This window comes from Leucoraja erinacea, chromosome 2, assembly GCF_028641065.1.
Source record: "Leucoraja erinacea ecotype New England chromosome 2, Leri_hhj_1, whole genome shotgun sequence".
Taxonomy (NCBI): domain Eukaryota; kingdom Metazoa; phylum Chordata; class Chondrichthyes; order Rajiformes; family Rajidae; genus Leucoraja; species Leucoraja erinaceus.
In genome coordinates this window covers 135,247,514-135,265,641 of record NC_073378.1, presented here as the reverse complement: position 1 = coordinate 135,265,641, position 18,128 = coordinate 135,247,514, and the positions used below count along the sequence as shown (strand labels likewise).

Below are 18,128 nucleotides of genomic sequence, written 5' to 3'. Positions count from 1 at the left end.
CAAAACATCATCCTCTTTACGCTGCATCTGTACACTGCGGATAGCTTGATTGTAATCATGTATTGTCTTTCCACTGACTGGTTAGCATGCAACAAAAAGCTTTTCATTGTACCTCGGCACACGTGACAATAAACTAAACTAAGCATCCTCCATGTTTTGTACTGGCCGCCTGTTTTGTGATGTCAAGAATTTCTGCACTAAATAAACTTGAGCAATTAAACATGTTTGGATTCTTTGAGCGCAAGCCAAGGCCAAGCCTCTCCAGAGAGCTCTGTGTCCTGTTTAGCTTGGTAGGAACAGCACAAGTCCCCATCAGTACAGGAGCACCGATTAGCCATGCTCTCGCCAAACGGTCCATGACCTCGTTTCAATAGGGACATGTAGCAGCAGGCCATTTGGCCCATCATTGATCCACATTCCAGCTTTCCCCTCCTTGTTCCTTATTCCCACTCACCCCAACAATATATCCCTCTGTTTGGAACAGATTTAATGGCCTTCTCTGGTACTGAAATGCCAGATTTGTCAAAGTCTTTCCTCATCATAGTGTCACACAGCCCACCCTGTGTTCCTGGGCTATCCCACCACCAGGAACAACCTTCCTGCATCTATTCTGTCCAGTTGTATCAGGATTGAACAAGTTCCAACCCTATCTATCTCTCTCTCTCTCTGCACCAGTTCAGCTGTCCTAGGGTTCAGTAAGGTGAGCATGCAACAAAAGAAACAACACCCTTCTGCAGATGAAGAGTTATAGAGCAACACAACATGGAAACAGGACAAGGTATTTCCACAAAGTTGGCACGTAGGGCAAATCCCCTTTGTGTCCATTTAGTTCATATCCTTCTGAACCCAGCGTTAGACCGCATTGGCCGAGACCAGCTCTCGCCCATCATTAGGTGAGGAGTGATACCCCGGTGCCCCATTGGCATAGACCAGTGCCCCATTGGCATAGACCAGTGCCCCATTGGCATAGACCGGTGCCCCATTGGCATAGACCGGTGCCCCATTGGCATAGACCGGTGCCCCATTGGCATTGACCAGTGCCCCATTGCCCCATTGGCATAGACCAGTGCCCCATTGACATAGACCAGTGCCCCATTGGCATAGACCAGTGCCCCATTGGCATAGACCGGTGCCCCATTGGCATAGGCCAGTGCCCCATTGACATTGACCAGAGCCCCATTGGCATAGACCAGTGCCCCATTGGCATAGACCGGTGCCCCATTGGCATAGACCGGTGCCCCATTGACATAGACCGGTGCCCCATTGACATAGACCGGTGCCCCATTGACATAGACCGGTGCCCCATTGGCATGGAACAGCTCTTGCCCATCATTGGGTGAGGAGTGGTGCCCGGTCAAGAGCATGGTTTAAGACAGACAAGCCACCCTGTGTTTGTAGCGCAGCAACACAATACCTCACCCATTGGTTCTTTGATGAAAGCCCCGGGCTGGAGATCAGAAAGCACAAGAGGTGGTTTCCCACTCAGACTTTATTGCTGGGAACACCACTGACAGGTGGGGGGGTGGGCTGACATTCACTGGGTGGAGTGGTCATCGTCTCGGTACCACTCTGCGGCCACTCCTTACCGAACGACGCTGCCCCACGCAACCGACATGGCTCCGGGACGGGACGGGAGGGGTGCGGGCGGGGGGTACCGGCTGTTTAATTCTCCTTCTTGCTGGTCTCCTGCCCTTCGAACAATGGGTAGCTGGCCTCAATGCCAGCCCAGGTCACGGAACCGTTGGACAAATCCCGGACAACTTGCGGCAGCTGTGAAATCTGTGGACAACAATAAAGGGTTTGTTCTGAGCACGGACAATGGATGGCCCGCAGCCAAATGACCGGTCTGTGTGACAGGCTACAGACATGGAGTGTGAGGTGTTGAGCAACACCCTTCTGCAGATAGAGTGACAGAGCTGGACAACATGGAAACGCGACAGGTTGGCGTGGACAGGGTAGCACTGAATCAACACAGGCCCTTCGGCCCAACTTGTCCATGCCGACCAACATGCCCTGTTGCAACTGCTCGCAACTGCCAGAGTTAAGTCCATATTACTCTAAACCTGTACTATCTATGTACCAATCCAAGTGTCTTTTGAATTGTGTCTTTAGTACCTGCCTCAACTACCTCTTCAGGCAGCTCATTCCAAATACCCACCACCCTCTGTATGAAAATGTTGCCCCCTCAGGTCACTATGAAATCTTTCCCCTCTCACCTTAATGCTATGTCCTCTGGCTTTTGATTCCCCTTACTCTGGGGAAAGGACTCTGTGCATTCACCCGATCTATTCCCCTCATGATTTTATACACCGCTATAAAATTCCCCCTCATCCTCCTGCACTCCATGGAGTAAAGTCTAAGCCTGCCCACCCTCTCCCTGTAGCTCAGGCCCTCGTGTCCTGGCAACATCCTCAAGAAGCTTCACTGCACTCTTTCCAACTTTAACAACATCCTTCCGGTACCAGGGTAGCCAAAACTGAACACAACACCCCTAGTGCGGCCTCACCAATGTAAAACAGTTAAGCGACTGTAACATAACATCCCAACTTCGGTACTCATTATCCTGACTGATGATAAGCCAATATGCCAAAAGTGTTTTTAACCACCCTATCTACTCTGCTGAGTTACTCCAGCACTTTGTGTTTTTGCCCTAAGCCAGCATTAGCAGTTCCTTGTGTCAACACTTTGTGCTCCTTGGCTGGTGTAATGTGTTGCTCGTGTTGTTGTGGCGTCAGGCACCAGGTGGTGTACAGGCACTACAGCCGTACCCGGCCTGTGATGGGTACACACCAGCTCCTGTCACAGTGTCGTCCTGGACAAAAGGAATAGGTGATGATTCAGGTCATGACCCTTCTTGAGAACAAGGGTCTGAAGGAGGGCCTTGACCCGAAACGTCCCCTATTCCTTGTCTCCAGAGATGCTGCCTGCCCTGCTGAGTTGCTGCATGTTTGTATGTCTGTCTGTCTGTCTGTGGTGTAAACCAGCATCTCCACAGTGTAGCCCTTGCTGCCACACTGATGTTGGGGCCACACATAGAAACATAGAAATTAGGTGCAGGAGTAGGCCATTCGGCCCTTCGAGCCTGCACCGCCATTCAATATGATCATGGCTGATCATCCAACTCAGTATCCCGTACCTGCCTTCTCTCCATACCCACTGATCCCTTTAGCCACAAGGGCCACATCTAACTCCCTCTTAAATATAGCCAATGAACTGGCCTCAACTACCCTCTGTGGCAGAGAATTCCACAGATTCACCACTCCCTGTGTGAAAAATGTTTTTCTCATCTCGGTCCTAAATGATTTCCCCCTTTATCCTTAAACTGTGACCCCTTGTTCTGGACTTCCCCAACATGGGGAACAATCTTCCTGCATCTAGCCTGTCCAAACCCTTAAGAATGTTGTAAGTTTCTATAAGATCTTACAAAATTCTAAAAAATGTCCACACACAGCGACAGGTGAGACCCCCCCCCTGCCTACCTCGGCCCGGCCCGGATCTGCCGCATGGAATCCCTGTCCCTCAGCGTGGCCGTGTGCGGCACCTTGTTGACCGTGTCAAAGTCGATGGTTATGCCGAACGCCACGCCGATCTCGTCCGTCCGGGCATAGCGTCTGCCAATGGAGCCCGACGAGTCGTCCACCTTGTGGGACACCCCGTGTCTGTTCAGTGCTTCGGCTGGGAGAGGGGCAGAGGGAGCACCGTTAGCACAGGTTTATCATTGACACGTCATACAGCATAGAAACAGTCCTATCAGCTCAACTTGCCCACACCAACCAACATGCCCCATCTAAACTAGTCCCACCTTCCTGCGTTTGGCCCATCTATCTATACACGACTAAAACTCTGCTCTTGTTATCTTCCGGTTTGCGTGATCTTTCTATTTGTGCAAAAATGATACGATTTTTCGCGAGTTCAATCACCGTTCTCCTATGTTGCGAGTGCAACAAGTTTCGTTCCGATCGGTTGAATGTTGTAAAAGTCAGCGAGGTTTAAAAATCTTTAAAAACGCGCGTGCACAGATCGATCGATCTCCTCTCCTGCCAGTCAGCGCCGCACGGATTAGTCTCTTCTCCTGTCACTCCCCGGGTCCGCCCCTCCCTCCACCATCGTGTCTTTACTGGAGCGGAGGATGGCCAGCCGGACCCGAACCAGCCCCACGTCGGAGACCTGACCCAGCCCAGGCCGGAGTCAGAGATGTCGCCAAACGGAAAGTGGAGATTCTGATCCCGGCAGAGGAGAACGACCAGCGCCCGCTGTGAGTCCACATCGTATTGTCAGCTCCAGCCCCTACCCCTCTGGTCCCCCTCGCTGGCTCCTGCACCCCCCCCCCCCCCCCCCCACCCCTCCCGTGATACCACCCTCTCCCCCATGGCTCTTCCCCCGTCATTTCTCCGAGCTCATTTCCCCCCCTCCCCCCCGCCCACACACCCCTCTTCCCCCACAACTCCCCACCTGCCCACAGACCTTCCTGCCCCCACAACCCCCCTGCCCACACCCATCCCCCCCCCAAACAATCCCCAACACACACCCTCCTCCCCCCCCCCCACAACCCCCCCCCCCACCCCCCGCACCACCCCACTTCCCTCCCCCCTCCCCTCCCACAAGGGTGCTCGGGGATGAGGGGAAATGAGCCGCGCCTGCGCAGTTAGGAGCTATGGGTGAGCAGTGGAATATTGCGTTGGAGGAACGGGTGAGTGGGGAATGGGTTGCATTGGGGGACCAGGCCTCCCGTGTGACTAGGACCCAACGGGCCCCACTTAGTCTAGTATCCCACTAAACCTATCCTATCCATGTACCTATCCAAATGCCTCTTAAACGTTGTGATACCACCGACCTCAACTACCACCTCTGGCAGCTCGTTCCTTACACCACCCCACCCTTTGCGTGCAAAAGTTAAACCCTCGGATTCCTATTATTCCTATTAAGGTACAGTTAGACAAGTAGATGGATAGGACAGGTTTGGTGACTAAAGTGGACTAAACGCAGGCAGGTGGGGCCAGTGTAGCTGGGGCACGTTGGGCTGAAGGGCCCGTCTCCACACCTGTATGACTTTGTATCCATTAAAACCATAACATAGATGAATACAATCAAGTCACACACAAGTCACACCACAACGCGGTAGGCCAAGGCAGCAACGCGGTAGGTTGGAAGATGAGAATTACACCCTATGTTGCGTATCAGTGGTTGGCTACTCACCCAGCTCCTTGACGAAGGGAGCAAATTCCTGGTTCTGGCTGAGCGGCAGAACGGAGCACTTGTAGGGGGCCACAGGCGCTGGGAAGCTGAAGTACTGTGGAGGGAAACGGAGGCTGTTACAGTGAGAGGCTCAGCACCGTGCAGACAGGAACAATAACAGCAGGTCAACATATTCACAGCCCCCTCCCGCACAACCCCGTATATTCTCAATCTGGCAGCCTGCTTCAGTTCCTGGGCATTAAGGGGCTGCCCTACTTGGGCGACCTAATTGGCGAGTTTAGGAGAGTTTGAAAAAAATGACACGTTGAAGACCTCCTTCGGCTATGTTGAAGACCAGCTTTGGGAAAATTGGACACCGAATAGTGGAGAGTGAAGACGGCCTCCTTCGATCTCCCTTCGACTATGTTGAAGACTATCTACAACTACCTTTGACTACCCTCGATTACCTACAACTAACATGCCAACCTACTACGACTAAACCTACAAGTAAAAAAAGTATTGATTTTTTCCCATGGCGACCTTATTTTACTTGCGGCCTTTTTTTTAACATGTTGAAAAAAACGCGGCGACCTAGTTGAGGCCTCAAGTGCACGGAGACCACTCTCTCGAAGGAGAGTCATGAAGACCTCCTAGGACCTCGTGTCGACCATGCTGTGAGTATCAGTCGAGGGCAAACTCGCCAGAACTCGCAGATTAGGTCACCCAAGTGGGACAGGCCCTTTAGCACTACCAGCAATCTGCCGTGGACCAACGCTACTACAGCTGCGGAGACTGAGGAAATTGCCTCGTAAGGAAGTAGAGACGTCAGCGTTCTTTCTCAGCCGTAGCATCAACGTGGCTGCTTCAGGACAAATGGGTGCCATTTATGTTATGTTGTGTCGTGGACTTTTGTATTTGTGCTTTTTTTAAAATTTTAATTCAATTTCAATTTTATTTTTAATATGTTTTATTATTTATTTATTATTTATTTTTATAATTTCTTTGTGATTTTTTTAATGATACTGCCTGTAAGGAAAATTCATTTCGTTGTCTCAAATTGAGACAATGACAATAAATTTGAATACAATACAATACAAAATTATTGGTGACTGTTTTATACCAGAAACTCCCATCATTATTCCCATGGGACTTCCAGCACAGGTTCCCTTCATCCCTCATTCATCGCTGAAGCAATACCAGGAGTGGTCAGTGCCCACCGAACCGTCGGCTCTGATCCCACAACAGATCACTCCTTGACCCACATAGTCAACGATTGCTTTCCTGCAATGCACTGGACTGCCCCGTCACTGCCCCCCCCCCCACCCACCCCTCTTCCCTGAGCAACACCTCCCCACCCACAGTGTCTGTCCCACCAACCCCCACCTCTCCCTGACCACCCACCTCCCCCACCTAATGCATACCACCCCCACCCTCGAGTGTCTGTCCCTCTCACCGTTCTCTGCTCGTCGCCAGCCCGCACGTTGAACGTGTGCTCGAACACGGTGTACATGATCCTCCCGATGCCGAAGGACGGCTCGATCACACTGGGGGTGATCTCCTCAACTGGAGTGGCACCAAGAGAAGGCAGCATTAGTGAGGGGAGGGGAGTGAAGCACTGGGCTACAGGGGGCAAGCTAGACCTGCCCTGCCCACCAACAGTAGCCAGAGACCCACACCACCCTGGACACACTCTCAGCTCCTTCCTACTGTCAGCATGATGCACTCTACACTCAATAGACAATAGACAATCGGCCCTTCAAGCCAGCACCGCCATTCACTGTGATCATCCCCATTCAGTATCCTGTTCATGCCTTCTCACCGAATCCCTTCCACACCTGCTCTTTTTTTATTTATTGAACTTTCATTTGTTAATTAGCTATTGAGCGCCATGTTTAGAGGTCTGTGCTGCAGCAATTAAGAATTTAAATGAAAAGCACAGAGCTGGAGTAACTCAGCGAGTCAGGCAGCACCTCTGGGGGACATGGATAGGTGATGTTTCAGATTCAGACTCTGAATTCTGAAGAAGGGTCTTGACCCAAAATGCCACTGATGCATGTTCTCCAGCAATGTTGCCTGACCTGCTGCGATACTGCAGCACTGCGTGTCCTTTTGTGCATTAACCAGGACATGCAGCTCCTTGTTTCTATACTCAGAGCACCGTTAACTTAGTGAGTGTGAGGACCGCATTGTGCCTGTGACACACTCGGAGGATCGACCAGCGATCCCTGCACACTAACACTATCCTACACACACTTGGGACAATGGACATTTATACTAAGCCAATTAACCTACAAACCTGTACACCTTTGGAGAATGGGAGGAAAACAAAGATCTCGGAGAAAACCCACACAGTCACAGGGAGAAAATACAAACTCCGTACAGACAGCACTTATAGTCGGGATGGAACCCGGGTCTCTGGCGCTGCAAGTGCTGTAAGGCGCAACTCTACCGCTGCGCCACTGTGCCGCCCGGAGCTTTGCCCAGTGTCTGAACCACCCGCATGCTGTGTTTACCCAGGCACGAAAGGCAAGGCTGTGACCAGCATCATGTCCTATAGCAGGGGCCTCCAAACTTTTCAGCATGAGGACCACATTATATATTTGGCACATTTTTGCGGGCAGTCGGAAAAAATAAAGAAATGTGAGTTTTGCTGTAAGGACTCGACCTTGGAGAGGATATTTCAGTTCCGATGCACAAACGGGTAGTTGATAGATAAGGTAGCCGATGGCGTCCGCAGGCTTGGAATAGACTTTTGGTCACTCTCGTTTTCTCTGAATCGGAGATAGAGACGGCGAGAAAGCAAAGGGAAGAGTCGGGGCTCGAGCAGAGGAAAGTGGGAGCTGGCAGTGAGGGAGATGAAACGTTAAAGCAATGAACGAGAGCAGGAAGCAGCACCGATACAGACATGATGTACTTGAGAGAGAGGTGAAGGAAGGGTCTGGCGGTGACTAAAACAAGGAACGATCTAGGTATTCTGCAGGGAGAGAGACAGAGCCTGAGCACAACGGGCTCCCACCTGGAACCGGGAATTCGGTTTGAACCCATTCTTACAAAGATCCGTTCCAAAGGAAATAAATCTGTTGTGTGGAGAACAAATGCTGTAAACACGATACAAATTCTCTGAGTTGCCAGACCTTAAGACCCGGAGCTCAGAGCTTGCTGTGGGCCGGATAAAATCTCGTGGCGGGCTACATGTGACCCACGGGCCATAGTTGGGAGACCCCGGTCCTATAGCAAAGGAAAGGTCATTGGAGCTGAACCATGCAGTAGCACTGTGTGGCAGTGGGTGTACAGCACACACTTGTCATTCAATGCCCACACAAGTTGGTCACCAGCTTCTGGAGGTGGGAACAAAGGTTCAGCTCATGGGGAATCATTTGTAAATAAACACACTGCAGGCTCAGAGGATCCACTCACCATGCAGGGTCTTCTGAAACCTTTTCACTCCAACCATGTTCTTGGTCAGGGTGAACTTCTTTCCGTCGGATTCAAAAGTGAACTCCCTGGATGGGGGAGGGAAGCGGTATAAAACAAGATCAGTCTCGGAAGGTGGCAAGAAATTTGAAACAACCAACTGGTGGTGAAATCTCCCTGGCCTGTCCAGTGACCTTGAACCTGGAGGGAGGGAGAACCCAGTGCACACCTTACCTGTTTCCAGAGAACTCAGAACGGTACGGCACAGGAACAGGCCCTTCAGCCCACAATGTCTGTGCTGAACATAATGCCAAAACCAACTCTTATCTGCTGGCATGTGATCCACATCCCTGCATTCCATGCACCTCACGTCGCAGCAGCCTCTGCAGTCCGTCTGTCTTTTTATTATTTTCTGTCTCGTTTCAATGTAGTTTATTTTATTTGTTTTGATGGGGTATGTGTGTGGGGGGGCGGGGCGAAGACTTTAAAATCTTTCTCCTGCACGGGAGACCCAACCTTTTCTTTGTCGGGTCTCCGTTGTCGTTGGGGCCGCAACATGGAGCGGCCTCCAGCAGGAGCGACCTGGGGCTCCAGTCACGGAGCTGCAGACGTACGTACCATCACGAAGCTGGCCGAGTCCGGAGCGGGTGGAGCGGTGGTGGCGCGCTGCTGTGACCTGCCCCCCCCCCCCGGAGATTCGGAGGCTCCAACCACAGGTCTGGTAGACAGTAACGCCGGGAGCCCGCGGGTCCCTGCTGGGAGACCGCTTATACGGGGCTTCCGCAACGGCGACTTCTCCCGCCCGAGTTGCGGGGCTGAAGATTACCTGGAGCGGGGCCTTACATCACCGCCCCGCGCGGCTTGGAATGGCTGCGGGACTTTGCTAGCGTCCGCCGGGGGCTCCAACAACAAGAACTGGAGCGCGGCCTTGCATCACCCGGCGCGGCGTTAATGGCCGCGGGACAATTACCATCGCCCGCCGGGGGCTTTGACTGACATCGGGAGGGGAATGGGGAGTGCAGGGGAGGGATAATTTTTTGTCTTCCATCACAGCGAGGAGGAGATGCGCTGTGATGGATGTCTGTGTAAATTGTGTTGTGTCTTGGGTCTTTTTCTTGTGTGTATGACTGCAGAAACAAAATTTCATTTGAACCACAACCAGTGTGAGCAGTGAGCGAGGACATCCAAATGAGTTGATTAGCAAATGAAAGCAAGGCTAGGTGTTGCGGCGCCTCCCACTGGGCGAGAGGCTGAGTTGAGGTGAAGATTTTGGGACATCTGACAATGAAACTCTTGTGTGGTTCTGAGTTGTGGTGGAGCTGGGAGATTACAGATACCCACCCCTTCTCATTCAGCTCCGTCTCCATTTCTGTGATGTAGCACGCGTCACATACACTCAGGTACTCCATCACTATCTTGGCCTCCTTCTTGAACACCTTGCCAATGGCGCTCTTGTTGGGCTCAAACTGCACAACGCTGACAGTTTTGTGTACTAACGTTAAGGGAAATCGCAACAATATATCCAAAAGTACTCTGCTCCCGCAGCCTGCGAGGCACCTCGCCCTCGTACAAACACACGACATCCTAAAGGGAGCTTGACGCAGTCATTCAATAATCCCGTTACTGGTATTACCGTCGTACCTTTCTATACATTATTCCAGATTGTACCATTCTGCTGTTGCACTGATTTACCCCTCCATTCACCATATCCATATTCAAAAACATCTTCAACACTGCTATGTGTTTAAGAAGGAACTGCAGATGCTGGAGAATCGAAGGTTACACAAAAAAGCTGGAGAAACTCAGCGGGTGCAGCAGCATCTATGGAGCGAAGGAAATCCTTCGCTCCATAGATGCTGCTGCACCCGCTGAGTTTCTCCAGCTTTTTTGTGTAACCTTCAACACTACTATGTTGAAAGTACAGTGCAGGACAGTCACTCAGTATCTAATCCCCTCAACACTGAATGCCTCAAGGACACCACCTCGTTCTTTTAAACCCCAAAACTACAGGCGATTCTCTGCTCCCCAACATGTTTGGCTGACACCCCAAGGGATTTGAGAGGTGGGGGGGTGGAGGCTGGAGAAGAAGAGGTGGGAATACAGGTGCTCTGTCTAAGATTATATTTTAAAGTCAGACCCCTTTTGTCTCTCAGGGGTAAAAAAAAAAAAGACACAAAGTGCTGGAGTAACTCGGCAGGTTAGGCAGCATCTCTGGTGAACATGGACAGGTGACAGAACTACAGAGCACAGACGCAGGCCACTTGTCCAAGCTGACAAAGATGCCCCATCTACACTAGTTTAGTTTAGTTTAGTTTATTATCATGTGTGACAACAGTGAAAAGCTTTATGTTGCGTGCTAACCAGTCAGTGGAAAGACTATACATGATTACAATCGAGCCATCCACAGGGTAGATACAGGATGAAGAGAATAACATTTAGTACAGTCTAGTCACGCTGACAGAGATGCCTCATCTATGCTAATCCCACCTGCCCATGTTTGGCCCATATCCCTAAACCTTTCCTATCCATGTACCTGCCCAAATGGCGTTTAAATGCTGTCATAGTCCCTGCCTCAACTACCTCCTCTGGCAGTTCGTTCCATATTGCCACCTCTCGGCTCGATGGGTCGAATGGCCTACTCCTGCTCCCAATCTGTGGGTATTGATCAAGAAGGGGGTGCCTGTATTCAGTGATTACTCCCAGCTCAGGCTCCACACTGATAAGGATATGGGTTCCTTCAGAAGCTTCTCTGCCACCAGAGGCACCTTGGTCGCCCGGGAATGACAGGCCAAGTCGTAGCACGATCGGTCAGCACAGCCAACTATCTCGATCCAGCCCTGCGGGGAGAGAAGACAGAGTGAGACGGCAGGAGAGGAGAGTTATTCACCCAGGCAAATAGCCACACACTATCCTCTGCAGGGCAGCAATGCCCACGGATTATAGCCGTCGCACAACTCGACCATGCCCACCAAGATGCCTCATTTGCCCGCTTTTGGCCCGTATCCATCCAACTTTCATTTCCTATCTATGTAGCCATCCAAATATGTTTTAAATGCTTTTCTAGTAGCAGCCTCAGCTACCTCCTCTGGCAGCTCGTTCCCTATACCCACCATCCTCTGCGTGAAAAAGTTACCCCTCGGCTTCCTATTAAATCTTTCTCAAACTAACGTCCTTAAACCTTAAACCTACGTCCTCTGGTTCGTTATTACCTTTCTCTGGGTAAAAGACTCTGTACATTTACCCCGTCTATTCCTTGCATGAATTTGTACACCATAAAAGCAACAGAACGTAAAAACAACTGAAAGTGGACCATCATCCTCGACCTCGAGGGATAGCCACAACGACCACGCCTCTATAAGATCACCCCTCATTCTCCTGCGCTCTAAAGAATAAAGTCCTAACCTGCCTAACCTCTCCCCATAGCTCATGCCCTCAGGCTCCTGTTAAATCATTCTCCCCCACTTAAACCTATGCCCGCTAGTTTTATACAGCCCTTTCCTGAGGAAAAAATAACCCTTGTTTATGACCCTCCGGATTTTATAAACCTCAATAAGGTTCCCCTCAATCTCCTGCACTATCGAGAAAAAAAAAAAAACACAACCTGGTAACTCAAACCCTCTATTTTCATTTTCGAGTGATACCTCTATTAGATCACCCCACATCCTCCTGCGCTGCAAGGAATAGACTCCCAGCCTACTCAACCGCTCCCTATAGCTCAGATCCTCTAGTCCTGGCAACATCCTTGTAAATCTTCCCAGTACCCTTTCCAGCTTGACATCTCTCCTATATCATAGTCTTCAGAACTGAACACAATACTCTAAATGCGTCTTCACCAACGTCTTATACAACAGCAACATGACCACACAACGTGTATACTCAATACTCTGACTGATGAAGCTGTTTTGATCACCTTATCTACCTGCTACTCCACCTTCCAGGAACCATGCACCTGCACTCCTAGATCCCTCTGCTCTATAACACTCACCAAAGCCCTACCACTCACTGTGTAGGTCCTCTAGACCCTGCAACATCCTCCAGGTGGATATGTGGTAAGTTACCAGGCATCCAGAGCTGGAATCAATAGCTACTGCAGACATGCCCCTGGGTGGGAAGGGAGACCACAGGGTAAAGGAGGTGGAAAGAGGCGGTGGTGCAGCGGTAGAGTTGCTGCCTTACAGCGAATGCAACGCCAGAGACGCGGGTTCCATCCTGACTAAGGGTGCTGTCTGTACGGAGTTTGTACGTTCTCCCCCATGAAACTGCGTGGGTTTTCTCTGAGATCTTTGGTTTCCTCCCACACTCCAAAGACGTACAGGTTTGTAGGTTAATTGGCTTGGTAAATGTAAAAATTGTCCTTAGTGTGTGTAGGATAGTGTTTGTGCGTGGGGATCGCTGGTCGGCGCGGACCCGTTGGGGCTATATCTCTAAACTACACTAAGGAAGCAATGCTTTCACCCGATGCCACCCTACTTAAGAAGCTGATTCGCAATCAGAGGAGAGGGTAAAGGGCTGTTCGACTGACTACACACTTCGGGGGCAGAAGATTGCAGTGATGAAACAAACCAATTACCACAAACACAGAGATGTGCACGGAACGGTGCAGCGGTAGAGTTGCTGCCTCACAGCGCCAGAGACACGGGTTCAATCCTGACTACGGGTGCTGTCTGTACGGAGTTTGCACGTTCTCCCCGTGACCTGTATGGGTCTCCTCCAGGTGCTCTGGTTTTCTCCCACACTCCAAAGATGTGGGGGTTTGTAGGTTAATTGGCTTCTGCAAATTGTCCCTAGTGTGTAGGGAGTGGATGCAAGACTGGGAAAATATAGCACTAGTGTGAACGGGGTGATTGGTGGACTGGGTGGGCTAAAGGGCCGGTGTCTACGCTGTATCTCCACACTAAGTTTGTGGCGAAGGGTTTGTGGAGGCAGGAGCTGCCTGCGCTCTGGTCCAGCGGGAGCACACTTACATAGGAGGTCTTGGCCTCGGCATCCCAGCAGTCGCAGGCGTAGTGGGCCATCTCGTTCTCCATGTGCTGCCGGAAGCGCAGCTTGCTGGGCGACACGCCCACCTTGACCAGGAACAGGTAGATCCTTCCGATGAAGTAGCCCAGCACAGAGTTATCGATGATCCCCTGCAATGGAAGATGGGGCTGTAAATCAGGCAGCTGAGCTGTCCCCTCACCAGCTGGAGCGCAGTCCTAACCTTCCCCACTTGTCACCGCCTTTAACCGGAATCCCGCCAGCGTGCCGGCCTGAAGGCTCGGCACACCGAGGACCAGGAAACCCACCCGGGGGGGCCCAGCACACCGCGGAACGGAGGATCCGGCCCGAGTGACCCAGCGGACCGCAGAACGGGGACCCAAAGGCTCGGCGGACGCCACTGGAGAGACGGGTGTGAGGAGCAAAGGCCAGTAGGAGGGTGAACCAGGGTAAAGCCTCCAGCACCATCAAAGTCGGCTCCCCTGGACACAACATTGGCCAGACGAGGAGAGGGACGTCGGATCGTGGGCTGAAGAATTACACAACAGCCCACTATCATCTGGTGTGCAATGATCTGTCTTGTGGTGCGACAGACGGCCCTGCAGGAGCCTGGAGCTCGCCTGGAGCTCGCCTGGAACGGGAGCAGCTCCAGTAGATCGAGCGAGTGGACGGAACAAACTTTGGAAATGGCGCCAAGACATGGCAGTGCCCACATGTGCAAGGATGCAAAAATAATTCCACTGTGCAGTCGCACATGGGACAAGTAAAGCAACTTTGAACCTTTAATTTACTTCACTGGAGACCTTTGAACTATCTTTAATCAGACTTTATCTTGCACTAAATGGTGCACCCTTTATCTTTGATCTGTGCACCGAGGACAGCTTGATTGTATTCTTCTGCACTTTTTCTTTGAAACATGTGTTGTAGGGAAAAGAATAGCAAGGATTAATAAGTAGTAAATAGGGGTTACGCTAATGTGGTGATAGGGGACTGCAAACAAAGCCTAAAAGCGGTTCTCCGTCCGCACTGCGGCCTCACATCGTGAAGTTGTTAGATCTGCAGATCGACTTTGGGAGCTGCAACCGCGGGAGCCTGCGGACTTTAACATCATGGAGCTCACGGTCGCTGGTTAGAGACCGACTTCGGGAGCTCCAAGCCGCAGGAGCTTCGACCACCCCGATCGTGGGAGCTTCGATCTCCCCGACGTGAGGGCTACGATCGCCCCGACTGCCGATGATTGGACTGCCCCGACCGCGGGAGAAAAGGAGGGAAGAAGATTAGACTTTATTGCCTTCCATCACAGTGAGGAATGTGGGGAATCCGCTGTGGTGGATGTTTATGTTAACTTTTATGTAGTTGTGTCTTGTTGCTTTTTTTAGTTTGGCTGCACGGTAAATGGAGTTTCACTGTACAGATGACAATAAAAGACCTTTGGAACTTTGAAAGTAGAGACATGGAATTCAGCAGTGACTACACCAGAGTTTTAAGAACTTTCTTTGATTATGTTACAGCGGGCACCCATCAGAAAATTGGATCTACCGTCAACTGAGACTTGCGGATAATCATTTTATTCTGTAATCAAGACCTAGTTTGTTACCTAATTAAACCCTGTTCTGTAATCAAGACCCAGTTTTACTGTTAATCACATTTCTGTGCAATCTTGTCACCTGAGAATGTAAAAGCTGTACCAAATACATCTTTTCCCCGAATCTCAAACTGTTTATCTATCTGCAACACTATGATTGAAGGGAGAGGGAAGGGGAGATGGAGAGGGGTGAAAAAGGGAGAGGGAAAAGAGGGAGAGGGGAAGAGGGGGAAAAGGGGATAAGGAGAGAGATGGGAGAAAGAAGGGGGGGGGAGGGAGAAAGGAGAGAGAAAAGAAGAAGTGTAGCAGAGGGGTGTAGTTGGCAAAAATCAAGAGCACCACAAGACAGATCATAGCACACCAGATGATAGTGGGCTGTTGTGTAATTCCACAGACACACACACACACACACACACACACACACACACACACACACAGACACACACAGACACACAGCTCACCTGTTCCACGGCGTCTCCTAGCCGCATCTTCCGTGCCGACTGCCCGCTGGTCTGGGCTTGGCCCGAGTACAGCATTAACTCGAGGTCGGCCACGTTGGAGAACTTGGGGTGGTTCTTCTCACTGGGATCCACAAAGTGCTCAATCTCTGCCATGGTGAACTCCCTGGACAGCGAGAGGGAGTTGAGAATGCCACTGGGAAATGCCCGCGCCCACACTGTGCCCACATCGCCAAGTCTGGGACAGTCCATTGCAGAAGCAACTACCCGACTAAACACAGAAATAACCAACAGCGGCCATGCAGGGTGGGTAAGAGAGACCACTGAAGGGGGCAATAGGGCAAAGGACAACAATCTGCCCTGGTCCATCACATTGAAGGTCTGAAGCAAACCAAGAAAGCACACCAACATCTCCACTGCATCACAAGACTAAGAAAGTTCGGCATGTCACCTACGACTCTTACAAACATTGACTGATGCACTGCGGAGAGCATCCTGTGAAGTTGCATCAAAGCTTGTGTTGGGAACAGCTCTGCCCACGACAGTAAGAAATCGCACAGTTGTGGATGTAGCCCAGTCCATCACACAGACTACACTCCCCACCAACAACTCCATCTACACTTCACGCTGCCTCGGGGAAAGCCACTTAACCACCAGCCATTCCCTCCTCTCCCATCGGGCACACGATACAAAAGCTTGAAACGTACACCACCAGATCCAGTAAAGGTTTCTCCCCCTCTGTTATCAGACTCCTGAACGATCCTTCCATTAGCTAGGTTGTGGTCCCAAATTCAAAACTTCATTGCGGTCCTGATCTTCCAATCTACCCGACTGTGGACCATGCACTTTCTTTTTTATCTGCACTTTCTCTGGAACTGTTACTTTATAACAGTGTAGCACCTTATTCTGGTTTGTTTGTACTCATGGGTAGTATATATTTAGACAAGAGATAGCATGGAAACAAGCCCTTCAACCCACCGAGTTTACGTCAACCAGCGATCACCCCAGATCATACACTAGCACCACTCAACATACTGAGGACAATCTACAATTTTCAGAAAACAACTACCCTACAAACCTGCACGTCTGTGGAGTTGTGGGAAGAATCCAGAGCACTTGGAGAAACCCCACGCGGTCACAGGGAGAACATACAAACACCGCATAGTAAGAACCCGTAGTCAGGATTAAACCCAGGTCTCTGGTGCTGTTAGGCAGCAACTCTACCTCAGCGCCACTGATTTAACTGGATAAGCTGCAAATCAGTGCACAGGTGACAATAACAAACCAATACCAAAGCAGAACAGCGTCAGTAATTTGCCACGAGTCTCCTACCTGACGCGGATGAGGCCTGATCGCGGGGAGATCTCATTACGGAACGAGTTGCCAATCTGGGCAGCGGCAAAGGGAAGCTTTCCCTGATTGAATTCCAGCAACCGTTTGAAGTTGAGGAAAATCCCTTGAGCTGTTTCAGGCCTGAGGTAGCTGGAAACATAAATGGAAGCTGTGAGTTTAAGATCAGCTCCACACCCGAGCTGGGTGTTCGTCATAAGCTCTCGAAAGCCCTCCACAGTACGGAAGTTCCCCAAGTGCGCTGGGTTGGTAATATATCTCACCCTGGCATGTTGCCCCCTGGTCCGATGGATGTCTGGAACATCAGATTGAAGGAGATGGGCGGGGACAGGTCGTTCCCGGTGACTGGGGACTTGACGTTGTAATTCACAAACAGGTCCGCTAACTCTTGCTGGCTGTAATTGTCCATCTAATCGCAAAAGCAAAATGCAAACATACCATTTCTCTGCAACAAGTAGCTGTCAGCAGCTTTCAAGTCAATGCAACAAGGGTTCTGCACACAATCGTCACCATAGAAAATAGGTGCAGGAGTAGGCCATTCGGCCCTTCAAGCCAGCACCATCATTCAACATGATCATGGCTGATCATCCAAAATCAGTTCCTCCTTCCTGCTTTCTCCCCATATCCCTTGATTCCATTAGCCCCGAGTCTATCTAACTCTCTCTTGAATACATACCATGACCTCAGATGGGAGCCATCCCCACCCAGATAATGAAGGAGCCATTCTGTTAGACTTTAGAGAGACAGCGTGGAAACAGGCCCTTCGGCCCACCAAGTCCTCGCCGAACAGTGACCACCCTGTACACTAGCAATATGCTCCACACACCAGGGACAATTTACCATTTTAACAAAAGCCAATTAACCTACAAACGTGCACGTCTTTGGAGTGTGGGAGGAAACCGGGAACACCTGGAGAAAACCTACGGGGTCACAGGGAGGACGTACTAACTTCGTTCAAACAGTACCCGTAGTCAGGTTCAAACCACTGAAATCAGTCTGAAGGAGATGCCCGACCTGAAACGTCACCTATTCCTTTTCTCCAGAGATGCTGCCTGACCCGCTGAGTTACTCCAGCACTGTACAAACAAAATGCATACAAACAGCACCCAGTTAGGATCAAACCCAGGTCTCTGGCGCTGTGAGGCCAGCAAATCTACCGCTGCGTCACC

The 18,128-nt window shown here is 50.8% G+C and overlaps 1 protein-coding gene across 1 annotated transcript in view; it reads right to left on the bottom strand.

The window, feature by feature from the left end:
- Positions 1-1,471: 1,471 nt before the first annotated feature.
- gars1 (glycyl-tRNA synthetase 1) overlaps positions 1,472-18,128 on the bottom strand; it is a 35,851-nt gene continuing 19,194 nt past the window's right edge. The window contains exons 7-17 of the mRNA XM_055649433.1: positions 17,223-17,368; positions 16,942-17,091; positions 15,613-15,775; positions 13,554-13,718; positions 11,319-11,426; positions 9,931-10,076; positions 8,593-8,678; positions 6,629-6,738; positions 5,197-5,290; positions 3,487-3,675; positions 1,472-1,781 (exon numbers count right to left, since the gene is read on the bottom strand). Of these exons, the coding sequence (XP_055505408.1) occupies positions 1,663-1,781; positions 3,487-3,675; positions 5,197-5,290; positions 6,629-6,738; positions 8,593-8,678; positions 9,931-10,076; positions 11,319-11,426; positions 13,554-13,718; positions 15,613-15,775; positions 16,942-17,091; positions 17,223-17,368 (1,476 nt within the window). The 3' untranslated portion in view covers positions 1,472-1,662. The remainder of the gene's footprint in view (positions 1,782-3,486; positions 3,676-5,196; positions 5,291-6,628; positions 6,739-8,592; positions 8,679-9,930; positions 10,077-11,318; positions 11,427-13,553; positions 13,719-15,612; positions 15,776-16,941; positions 17,092-17,222; positions 17,369-18,128) is intronic.